Source organism: Aulostomus chinensis, chromosome 19 (genome assembly GCF_037954235.1).
Source record: "Aulostomus chinensis isolate RoL2024-O1b breed Wild chromosome 19, RoL_Achi_v1.0, whole genome shotgun sequence".
NCBI lineage: Eukaryota > Metazoa > Chordata > Actinopteri > Syngnathiformes > Aulostomidae > Aulostomus > Aulostomus chinensis.
The window spans coordinates 12374568-12387176 of NC_141338.1; the positions used below are offsets into that span (position 1 = coordinate 12374568).

Below are 12609 nucleotides of genomic sequence, written 5' to 3' on the forward strand. Positions count from 1 at the left end.
AGAGTATTTTTATGTTCCTGGTGTGCATCAAAGGGTCAGTGTGTGAGACAATCAAGGACAAGTATTTTGACTGAAGAAAGGAGAGGGAGAGTTGAGAATCACCAGCATTGCAGTAGTAGGAGAGGGTATGAGGAGAGATGACAAAGATATTTGGTATTGAGAGAGAAATGCAAGGGCCCGAATGCAGAGCCTTGAGGGACAACGGTTTTCATAGAGCGTGAAGTATACAGCGATCCACTCTGAGACCTAATAAGAGTGGTTAGAGAGGTACCAAGAGTGTGTGGATTCAGTGATTCCCAGTTCTGAAGAAAGGAAGATTGGGAGAATGTTTTTTTTTAATTATGGTCAACTGAAACAAAAGCAGTAGATAAGAGAAGAAGGAGGAGGACACAGGAGACGGATGAAGCCCTGGAAGCCTGTAGATCCTCTGACAGAATGGACAGATGTCTCAGTAGAGTGAAACCAGATTGAATACATCATTCCAGGAGGCGTAGATCATTGGAAACTGCTTGGTCAAGGTTTTTGGACAAAACTGAAGAGAGAGAAAGCTGTGGTTTTGGAAAGCAATCGGGTCAAGGGAGGGTTTTTAAGGAGAACCTTGAGTCTGGCAGCCTTTAGAGCACCTGGAAAGAGACCAGAGGGGGAATCGATGAGGGGAATGAGGAAGGGACGGATTCCTGACACTGCAGAATACTGCAAATCTCATGTACACAATAAATAAGATGGAAATGGATTTTAAATTGTGACTTTTAATTCATATTGACTACAGAGAGGATGTGAAACAAGAGTCAAGTCATGCATCACTTCTGGCACTTTTTGACCCTCTGCTCTGATGACCAACAAAATGCTTACAAAGCAGGTAAGCACATTATTAAATACAATGAAAAATTAAAAACAGGAATATCCTAAGTCTTGCCTTCTTTTCTCTGTGTTAACAATAATGAACACAGTCCTGAGGTATACAAGTTAGCTAAGCCTCATACACGCCGAACACAAAATATCATTTAAGACTAACTCAGCAGCATCATGAAAAAGTCCACTGTATTACTTAAGTGTCCCCCAACTCCCCAACTCAAAACATCAGCTCACATTTTCATGTACCACAAAAGCCAAAATCATGCAACTTTTAAAATAAAGTGAGAGAATAGTAATCATTCCATGCTAGTAATGCCCACAACATGGTTTGGTGTGTGTGAATGTAAGACGAATAAGCAGAGGAGTAAAAAAAGCTGAATCCAAAATGCATGGGAGTGTGCAACCGTGTCAATTATGCTTCGGAAACAAAGACCGGGATACAACTGACCTTTCTATTTCAGATGATTAAAATAAAAACTCAATACGATCCAGCAATCGAATGAACACCACTGACTATTAATATGATTACTCTGTAGCCTTTTTGTAATTTGAGATACATTTAACACTGGACCATTGCACAGTATACATGGACTGATGAGTGACAACAGTACCTCAGCATATACAAATGGATGCTGACTGGTTTCTCAAAGTGCACAGCTGTCTAGGAGACAGTTACATGTAGACTTCAGCTCCAGAAAATAATCAAAAATGTTTTTAAGATACATGAAGTCTTTAAATTAAATCAACTCTGACTGCACAAATTAAAAAAAAAATTGCATAAAATCTGAAAATCCAAAATTATGAGAAGCTAATGTCCAACATGAAAGTTTCATCTGATAGTAAAGATCAATGGGCCTCACTCTTGAAACTTTCTTGTGCAAAAATGTATTCTGAGACGCAAGGATTTTTAACTCTCAATTTAGTGTTGCAGACAGGAAGCAAAGCCTGAAAGGTATTTATAACTTCATGCTCCCGATAGCTGTGGTATATCACTTGTGGATTCCAGTCTGTAAGACTAAACTGAGGGTTTAGAAAAAAAAAATCCTATAGTGTGTAAGAATAAATTTGTGTGTAAAACTGTTTCATGAATGAGGCCCTTTGTGATGATGAGGCTGGGTAATTCAGATACCAACAAATACACACATACATACATTCTAAAGCAGAAACAAAACATACATGTGAAATTCCCTGAAGTTACTTCCTAGTACAAAATATATTTTCCAAATTGGCCCCAACTTGTCTCTATCATCGACTGAAGTTAAATTACTGAGAAGTTATGGCCCGCAACACCACCTACTGGCCAGGTAATAATCCAGTCACTATTATTGAATATTTTAACAGTACTCGTTTAAGTGAAAAGGTGCAATATAGATAAAAAACAAAAAACAAAACTGCATTGCATAAAAATGTAGCTTTGTACATTTTCATTATCTTATCTACATTATCCTCAAAAGTGAGGTCCTTTTAAGCTCTAGTCAACGGTTTACGTCATTATTATCACCACAAACACCTTGTATGTGCCGACAAAAGCAATACTACGGGTTTAGGCAACACCAGCCTATAATTGCCTCCATCTTTTGGCTTTTAACTACCTACTTTTATCTCTTAACACCCCTCATTTCAGAGAGACCTGCACTGCAGAGAATAAAAATTCCACTTTGTCCCAAAAATATAGAACCATCTTTAGGATCACAAGGCAAAACAGGATAAGATTGTGGCCACCACACTGCTTGACTCTCCTCCATCAGTTGTAAACATGCAGGCAGAGTCACATAGGGCTCCATGAGGGCAGTGAGGGGCTCTGAGGCACGTGCCTTTCAGAAACAGATGAGGGATCAGTTTGCTGCTTTGGCTTCAGCAGTGGTCAGTGATTTGTGTCTGGTCCACTGTTCGAGTTTTGGGTTTGAGATGAATCTGCTGACAACTGTTCAGTCCTGTCACTCTCAGGCGCCCTCGTGCAGAACTGCTGCGGTGGCTGAGACTGTTTTTCTTCAAGCTCTTCCTCCTCTTCCTCTTCTGTATCAAGAAGCACATCTTCTTTCTCTAAGACAAACTCCAAGGTGGGCCCCCCGGCTGCCACCTCCTCAAGCTCCCCCTCCTCTGCCAGCCGGAGTTTGATGTTCACACCTATGGGTTTTTCAGTCTTATCTGGACAATGAGGAGAACCGATGACAAGCAAAACAAAAAGAAGAATAGAAAGAACAAATGATTAAACATGACATCTTTGGAAGGCAACATGACATCAAGGCCTGAATAAGCTAAAAAGCATCACAGAGTACATGAAATCACATTTTAATATGATCATTTTATTATATTCTGATTTGTAAATTTAGATACACCTATAGCATGGAAATAATGGAAAACCCCTGCAGTAAATGAGGATTTTAATGTTTAGTATTTATTCATTCTGTTTGAGACATGCTCATTTTGTTGTTAAGCTGCACTGGGTGATACTGGGAAGTGTTCCTAATATTTTGGCCATCCCATTTAAATTATTTACGGTAGAAAAAAATAGTAGGAATACCTTTCAGTCTAGCTACTTCTTTTTTAAGGAGTAATTACAGTTTACCATCACCAGAATCAATGTAATACTAACATATTGTAAAATGTCAGAGGACTTGAATCAATAACTGTAATGGAGCCTTAGCCCTTGTTGAAATTTCAACAAAGGTTTGTGTCACAGGTATTTTTATTACTGTGTCCTAATGAAGAATGAACCAGTCCCCACCAATTGTAACATTTACACAGGTTTGGTCATGTTTAAAAACTACAAATTATTTTGCCTTTTCACATTTGTGGCCCAATTTAATGAACACCTTCCGAAGAATAGAAGAAAAACTACAAGGGTCCTCCTCCTGGTCCTCACCGTGTCCAAGCTGCCTCTCCTTAGACAGCAGCAGCACATCCACATTGTGATGTTCCTCCAGAGCAGCTGTGAGCACGGTGCCCTCTAGGCTGAACAGGAATACCAATGGTATGGTGATGTCATCGGTGGAGTCACCATCCCCGACCATCTGAAAGAGCGGCGTTTCTTCACTGTTACTTCCTTCACGGTGGTCTATGGAAGAGATGAAATGAACAATTAAGTCATTTCATTTTCTTGAGCTCCAGTCTTTCCCAGGTTTGTGACTGCAGTGTTGCGTTTTGACGGAAATCACGTGACTCAGTAACTGAGGTGACAATCCTTACCTACAAAGACGACTCCTATGGCTCCGGCCTCCTGCAGCCAACGAGCTTTAGCAGCAAACATACAGTCGCCACGCAGGGCCAGAGCAATGTGGCCTTTCAACTCAACTGTGTTGTCTATTGGTCCACATGCAGTGTAAGGGGAAGCCCTCACTACGGTACCCTTCACCTGATGATTAAAGTGTGTCAGTATAACTCAGGAGATGAGACAGGTAGCAGTAAACAAATTCATATAATCATCACCCAAATTTGAGAAAACAGATAAAAGAAAGCTTCAAATAGAGCAACAACCCATTTCTTATAAAAGCTCTACTACTTGTGGCTACAGTATCATCATGAGAAACCCACCCCATGCTCTTGCTTGGTCAGGTCCATTCCAAACTTGGCAGGTCCAGCAGTGAGGACTGTCCTACCCAGAAATGGGGGTGATATGAGCTGAACCACATGAGGCACCACCTCCTCCTCTGGTGTTTGACTGAGCTCTGCTACAAGTTTTACCCGGTACAGTCCTTTATGCTCCTGAAAGGGTTCATATTTGAAAAGTGAAATGAACAATTTGAATTTATTACTTTCCCATGGTGTCAAGTGTGAAACAATTTTAACAAGGACTTTGTATGTGTTGTCATATTTACTATTCTAGTAATCCCCCATTCCAGGCATCATTTACATGAACTCAACTCAATTTTAACATTAATTCAATTTGCATTATTAATTTAAAATGCATTATTTTGTTTTCCATATTTGGCGTATACAATTTCTCTCATGATGAGAGAGCAGATCTGCATCCCGCTGACTTAGATAGACTGTAGAACGGAGCATGGCATCGTTGATTAAAGCAGCTTACAAATGTCCTAAAATTTGCTGAAAGCAATGCTGTGCAAATAAAAATAGTAACATGTTCAGCAGCTGGGTTCATGCTCCAGATATGCAGACGGCTCCAAACGAGCATGTTTGAAGACACAGACATGCAAGATTCAACATGCTGTTTCAGTTCACTGTAGGAACTGAAGACAATTTAGGAGAGTTAAAGACATTTTAGGATCATTTTGTATCAAAGGAAATGATTTCATTAAAACTTGTGAAAAAGATCCCAACTTTTTTCTTTGTTACTCATTTCATTTTCTTCCCATTCATTCCCTCTTCTCATCCTGAAAATGTATGTAAAAAAATATTTGGAATATTTCTCTTCATTTCACGCACTTCTCAAAGCTGTATCTATCAGTGTTTTTGCTGTCAAGAAAGGACTCTGAGAGCTTAAGGACTCAATACTGACTTGTTCTATCTTAAAAATATTGCCGTCAACCTCCGGAAATGAAAACACTTTTTCAATAGTTGCAAGTCAAAGACTTCCCATTTAAAAGACTAGATACTAGATTCCATTACAGTGAAGTACGGAGCATTGCATTGCAACACAAATGTGTGATAACTGTAATTACTTCGTTTTGTAATTCTGTAATAACGTAAACAAAATTCCTAAAATCAGCAAGACAGCCAGAAGTCATGAGGTGAGCATAAAGTAACTAAAATACCCTCCGATTCCCGGTGTCTCCTGCGATGACCTCGTTCAGGGGGGTGAGAGAAATACCCATGCTTTTCAGGAACTCCACTGGCTCCATGCCGTTATCATGGAGGGGCAGTTCAATTTCCCTGGAAAGTACAAACACACCAAAGTTCAAACATTAAGTAAACATAGCTAACTGTCTCCACTCTAACAAGAGCCCCTTGCATCTTGTCCCACCTGACAGGTAAAGGGTGGACAGCTCGTCCCACCCCGGTAAGGTACTTGTAGCCATCCCGGATGGTTTTGGCAAATGAAGGGTTGTTAGGAAACAACGTCTCTGTGCTGGGGCAGGAGTGTGTGAACAGATCCTCTTCCTGAGCAACAGGAACCGTTTCCTTCAGCACAGGACATCCAAAAAAACTCAAAGTTTAAACACTTGCCAGCTCCTACATTCATATGTAAATTTTAATATTGTGAATTGTGAAATAATCTGTGTTTTTTTAAGCTCCCATTTTCTTACATCATTCCAAGATTCAAATTCAAAATGTACTATGTGTATCTATGTTTGTGTGATACCAAGTACACTCACTGTGATGTTGCCCAGGCAGGATGGCTGCGTGGTGGAGAGAGAGACGGGGAGAAGGTGCGCCTCCGTGGTGAAGATGTAGTCGTCAATATCGATGGGTAGATGAGTCTTCTCCGTAAACAGCAGGTACAGGTACTTGAACATCTCTGCCAGAAAGAATGAGTCCATCCTACACACACACACACACATTTTTTTAAAAGGTGGACGGTTTCCACAGTAACAGCTAATTCATCAAAGAAACATTTGTGTATAAATTCAGGCTGCGACAATATCAGATCTCAACTATGTGATAATCGTGGTCACAACTGAACTCACAATAATGTTTTAATTAATATGAATGGCATCAGACAAATGCACATTTAAATGTGTTCGTTTGTTTGTATGGCAGATGATAACACTCAACAGTGTAGTGAGTTAATCACCATACCTGAGTATTCATTCTCAATATTATCATGTGTGCATTAACATAATATCTTTCGTAAATATCAGTTATCATCAATATGGGTCCAAACAGAACACCTGTCTTCATGCGTCCCAGTGCGGACATCTTGCACAGCAGCGAATCCACAAGGCACCCTGGCGTAGGCATTGAGTTTCTCCACGATGGACTGTCCCACTCTGAGGTAGTAGGGGTCGCTAGTGGCCTGCAGAGGGCACAACATAACTTAACAATCTCCAGATTGTTTAATTAAGGCTTGGTGCAGAGTGGTGTACTTTTTTCAGCCTTTTCACCTTATAGAGGTAGTAGGTGCTTTCTGCAAACTCTGGTCTCAGTAGGTGTTGGCCCCAGTGAACTCTGAACTCTGTGGTGAACGCCTACATGGAAAAGAGAGAGGAAGAATTCAGTACCACAGGCTTCATCTAGAACAGGAGCAGGCTAGGCAGTTTAAGGAGAGGTTCACTGAATGGATGTGACAGAATATTAGTTATCAAAAGGATGTCCTGTAGAACAGCCTCAGCGAAAGTGACGTAGTTGGTAGATGATGTAGATGTCTCACGGATGGCACTTGTGTGTCCTGAGTATTGTATGTGCTCCTAAAAAAAAGTCTGCTTTTGGCATCAAATACATGCTTGTTGATGAGACAACACTAGATAACAACACTGAGGAATACACAACCCACATGTTAAATGATAGGAGGCAGTAAGGGACCTGGATATCACCGAACAGAGCAAAAAGGAAAGAGGACGTCACCTCGGGAAGAAACTTGTGCTGTTTAGTCACTTGATAAAGCATCTCATGAGTCTCGATAGCCGGTTTAAGATCTCCCCTCAAAACCTGTAAGTAAAATTTATTACACCACAAATGTCTGGAACAATTTTTTTGATTTGATGAGTCACCACTTCTTTGTTGGTGCCTTATTTCATCATACGGCTGTGAATGTGATTAATCTAGTGTACAGTACCTTGAGGAAAGAGTACAGACCTGTAAGCCAGGGAAGAATGCCAGGAGAGAGTCCATCCAGCTACGCACACTCACAGTGGGGTTGTGCATGTGCACGTTGAGCAGCAGGGGAGGCTGACTTATGTACTTCATAATGGCACTGTAGTGCTGGTACACACAAATCCCATCAAAAAATAAATAAATCAACACGGAATAACAATAATATAAAGCACTGCAAAAACACCAGGAGCAGAAAAACAGCAGGTTGACCTACAGTGTTGAACCTCTCCAGAAAAACATTGTCTCCCAAAAGAATATAGGCCTTCATCAGATATTCGTAGTAGGAGTCGATACCGGCACCGACTCCACTGTCTGCAAACACACAAATGACAGTCAAATTATGTTTCATGTAGGGGTCATACAGTGAGGTTGAACCACTATCTGGGTGAGAATGTGCATGCGTTTAAGTTGTCTTACCCCTCCGGACCCATTCTCCATTATGGATGTTGATGACTGTCCCCACTAAGTCACTTCCTCTCTGTCTCCTCTCCCAGAGGACATCCAGAGCCTTCCTTGCATGCTCCTGACAAATAGTAAGAGGTGTTATGCGTCTCTTTACTCACATCAGTTAGCAAGATAACCAAATAAAAAAGACATCCACATTTCTAGAGAGCCAGAGAGGTAGTACCTCGAACACAGCCTCTCCTGATAGTCGGCTCAGCGCAGCAAATTCCAGGATCATTGTTCCCGCACAGGCTGTGCAGGTGTCCGATTCAGTGCCTGTCCGTGAAAGTGGATTTTGGACTCCATATCGCAGATTTACCTGGAAAATAAAATCTTAAAAACTGACCCGGTAAAATGATTTTCTGTAATGTATTGTTGATTAGTCACCCCACTGCAGCACTGGCTTTGGGGAAACTGCTGAGCTGTGACTATTCAACCATCCGTGAAGGAATACCTTGGGATAAGGAAGGCCACTTGTGGTGTTAAATGCAGGTAATAATCGATGGCCAAGCTCTTTAGCCATGTTCAGCAGCTCATCCTCATACCACTGCATCCTCTCCCCACGCTGGCGGAGCAGGTCCGCCATCACATGGGCTCCTAAAAGCCCGCTGGAAGAAACAAAAGAAAGGAAGAAGAAAATAACTCGATATAGCACATAGAGGCAAGTGTGAAGTCATTTCTGTCTCTAAGGGAAACTGTGGCTCAGAGAAATTAGCAATGCATTCAGATGTTGCAATTGATATTAAATTAAAAATGATACATTGGTTTTATACCCCAAAACTCTGATGTTGGTCTCAAACACAGACACCACCACGTCGTTGTCCAGGCGCACATCCCTCACAGTCTTTCTCACAGCATCCTCAAACTCATCAAGCTTGTTTAACACCTGAACACAAACAGAAGGCGCAAGTATATGTTGGTGCAAAATGAATTCAACACCATTTGTACAAATATTAATACTTTATCTGCTTCAATATGTAAGTATGTCAAACGTGCACTTTTCGAAGATGCTCCAATACCACGCTGATTCCCGAGCAAATTATTCATGTAAACAGAGGAAAACAAAGTACTTACCACCAGAGTATCAAGGGTGTCAATCAGTGTGAGAGAAAACCTAAAGAAATAGCAGGATGAAGGTTATCAATGCAGCCTCACTGCTCATTAATCCAGTTTAGTATGTAATAAAGTACCAGCTCCTCATTGCAAAATCTGTTAAATTAGCAGTGAAATTACACTACACCGCATGTTTGACAGATAAAAGAATTTATTGTGCCGCAAGTTCCTTGTTGTAACATTCAGTTAGCATCTTATGTTTGTTAGAGTTACAGCTCTATGAATACTGCTCTACATACACACAGCACTGAGATGATGAACTTACTTCCCAAGGGAGTCATCTATGTCACCTCTGTTGGGTTCCTCTCCTCGGACTCTCCCCCTGCAGCTTAGAGGCATCAGCTCGTCTGCTGGATAGGCATATTTCTGCAACACAGACATCAGCAGCTGTCCAAGTACTGAGAGATTCTCATTACAGAAGTGTGGCTGCAGGGTTTCAAAATCCACTGGGTCCAAATGCGAAACAACTCCCCATTTTCCCCTCCCCATACACCAACTTGTCTGTTACCTACTTATGCTTTCTAGAATTCAGATAGAAGATCAATGATTTTAATATCCCAGTTTTCAGTTTTAGTGCTGAGAATTTCAGCCTGGACTAAAACCATTTATCAATATGATCTAAGATATACTGGTGTGGGTAAATTCTGTATGTCAACCAGTAGAGAAAGTCAAGAGTTCACTAATTGTGGCAGCATTACACTATTTCTCCACTAGAGTGAGTGGTTTGCAAGTTTATTTTTTAACAGATATACCTCATTAAATGAAAATTAGTTCTTACCACATGAAAAATAAAAACAACCCCAGCATCTTTATGTTGAAGATGAATATCAAATCATTATATTCAATAACACAGTTTTACAAGTTTTATTTGAACATGGCCGAAAACTGATTTTGCTTTCAAAAACACTTCTGATGACCAAAATTCAGTTACACACTAAAAAGGACAAGATACTTGCAGAAACAAAAAGCTGCTGTTGTATGATAATAATCTGTAAAGCTGCTAATAGTCACATCAAAGATCTCTGCCATGCACCTTTTTCAGAGTGAAAACATCTCACCTCCTTTGGATCCTTCCCTCAGTAACATCACTCTCCTCACCTGTAACTGATCTTCATCACCAGTCCAGCAGCACTGACTGAGACCACCACATATGCCACACTACCCTACTACACTACTGCAACATGCAAATATAAAGGTGGTGATAGCAAATATAAGACATAAGAAGGTCTTACCATGTAACTGCCGTAAGCATGATCAAACATTTCAAGAATGAGGTCCCTACAAAAAGGGGAAATCAATGATTAACAAGATAGTGTAAGTAAAGCTGCTATACTTTTGACTAAAAGAGAAATATTTGTATGTGTGTTTAGAAATTCTTTACCTGATGACAGTCTTCTCCTCGGGTGTCATGCTCTGGCTGTCCTGACATTCAACCCAACCCAGGAGACCGGCGACCAGTAGGATCTTCAGCATCATTCTGGTGACAGAGTGGTTCCACACCTCCCAGCAACTTTGAGTTCTACTTCTTTTCATGTAAGGTCAATCTTGACTTTGGTTTAATATGGACAAATCAACCCCAATACTTTGCCCAACGCCCACACAAAGTCAAACAGTCCACTGGGCACAGATGTACTCCTTCAAATCCTCGATGGTCTTCATTTTGGTAGGGTCGGCTGAAGACCTCTGATTGAACATCAGCAGACGTTAGCTAGCTTCCATCTCCAAGTCCATGTCGCCACAGTGGTCAGTCTGTGTTTGATCCAGTCTCTTTGCGGTCAGCACCTTCCCCAGGAGCGCTTCAGATGACCGCAATCCATGTAAACAATAGAGGGAGAGAGCAAGCTAACGTCTGAGCATCGGTAAACAATGACTGCTGACGACACCTGTTAAGACACAGACAAAATATTAGCTGTTTAGAGACAGTACAAATATGTCTTATTCAACCTGGGAATTTAATTAATTTTAAATAACAATGTAGACAATGATAATTACCACCGAGTAGTTGCCAAATTGATAACACGGTGGCAGAGCTGCTAACAATCGCTAGCCAGCTAACATATTACAAACAGTCAGTTAGCAAAGCTAGCACAGTAGCTACCGTAACATATACAGCGATACCTGAAGAAATTTGACTTGATATTTTCTTGGAATGAAAAGGTTCACTTGCCGTGTAAACTGCCCGTCATTCAGTTAAATGACCGGTGACACGTCGCCGGAGGAAGACTGCAGGATCCTGACGTTGAGTACCAAGCTGTCAAAGTCCAGCGAGGCGTTCTTCATAGTCGGCTGAACCATAGGCTGAACGAGAAACGCCGTCTGCGTCAGCACTAGTTACGTCATCACGTCTCTGACGACACAGTAGGGACTCCCGTATTGCGCCCACTAGTGGCTGTTGATTTATTTTTGCACGAGTCCCTGTTTTTTTTAGGTTTTGAGTTGAATTGCTTAAAGAGGAGCAAGATACTGAGCCCCTAGTTGCTCCTGACGACCCTGCTATGAACTGGACTGACCCAACGTCAACTGGGATAGGCTCCAGCAACCCCGCCACTACTAGTCGTAGTAGTAGAAGAAGTAGTAGTGTTTTAAAATCGTTCTAAATTTACAGGTTTCAGGTTGTACTTTTTCTTCTCTTTATTTCAAAGGAGGGTTTCAATTCTTTACTTGGAAAAGTGAAGTGAAAGATGCTATTTATCTCATCTGAGTAGCGCTGTGTCCTGCTCCTGTAGTGTCACCAATTAACCAGTAGGTGTCACAATTGTGACCTTCTTGGGGTGCCTCACTTTCACATCTGGTGGTTGTTTTTTTGTTATGCGGTGCAACAAACATTCACTCTCTCCTCGTCGCTGTGGTGACCTCACAAGTTTTGTACTGTTATACATCATGCTTCATGATGTTAAAGTGATACTTCTCCCAAAAAGTATATTTTCACTTTCAAGTACTCACAAATAGATACTTTAATTTCAGATTCATGAGCCACTAAAACATATCCGCCATTCTTTAGCACAGATGAAATTCTGCCTTCAAATTACACTTTGCTTGCTCACGCAGAATCAAATTTACATGGCATTAAATTCCCATAATGGAGATGTAACATATACACTTGACAAATTCTGTATGTCACTCCTTCCACTTCTCAGCCCCTTTTTGTACCTACTTTCAGACAGAAATGGGGAAAAAAATACAGTACAGGGGTGTTATTTTCCTCTAAAGTCTGTGTTTGGAGATAATTTAGTCATGTCAATAGACAGACAGAGGCTTGAGTGCAGGGGACCGTAAATGAATGTTAGGGTTTTCATGTCCAGATAGCACATAGGGCCCCACAAAACACATCAGAACATTAAATAAGGTTGGGGCCAGTATTATTTATTTGCATGGAGGGCTTTAAACTCTAGCTGCACTCCTGTTCAAGTAGAACAGAAAGATCTTAGAATGAGGTCACTGATTAAATATGGGATTACTGAGGTAAATATTTGTTTTCCTGCA

At 41.0% G+C, this 12609-nt stretch overlaps 1 protein-coding gene across 2 annotated transcripts; it reads right to left on the reverse strand.

The window, feature by feature from the left end:
- Positions 1-735: 735 nt before the first annotated feature.
- On the reverse strand, positions 736-11431 carry LOC147244108 (ER degradation-enhancing alpha-mannosidase-like protein 3). Of its 2 annotated transcripts, none has more exons than XM_086188288.1 (21): positions 11294-11431; positions 10508-11009; positions 10359-10404; positions 9392-9492; positions 9088-9127; positions 8787-8899; positions 8468-8621; positions 8198-8332; positions 7987-8092; positions 7784-7881; positions 7552-7677; positions 7321-7404; positions 6861-6944; positions 6648-6772; positions 6132-6297; positions 5780-5937; positions 5571-5688; positions 4390-4560; positions 4045-4210; positions 3722-3913; positions 736-3003 (listed from the first exon to the last, which is right to left on the reverse strand). In XM_086188288.1, exons 2-21 carry the CDS (start codon positions 10657-10659, stop codon positions 2720-2722), a joined length of 2619 nt encoding a protein of 872 aa, XP_086044414.1. In that variant the 5' UTR covers positions 10660-11009; positions 11294-11431; the 3' UTR covers positions 736-2719. The 2 variants fall into 2 exon arrangements, with proteins under 2 accessions (XP_086044414.1, XP_086044413.1); XM_086188287.1 differs by having other exon boundaries at positions 5780-5940.
- Between the last annotated feature and the right edge of the window lie 1178 nt (positions 11432-12609).

Coding starts and splice junctions, on each gene's coding strand:
- LOC147244108 (XM_086188287.1), bottom strand. CDS start 10,659: ATGAAAAGAAGTAGAACTCAAAGTTGCTGGGAGGTGTGGAACCACTCT. Junction 8,900..9,087: donor ACACCCTTGATACTCTGGTG/GTAAGTACTTTG, acceptor GTTTGTGTTCAG/GTGTTAAACAAGCTTGATGA. Junction 3,004..3,721: donor GGAGAGGCAGCTTGGACACG/GTGAGGACCAGG, acceptor CTCATTGTCCAG/ATAAGACTGAAAAACCCATA.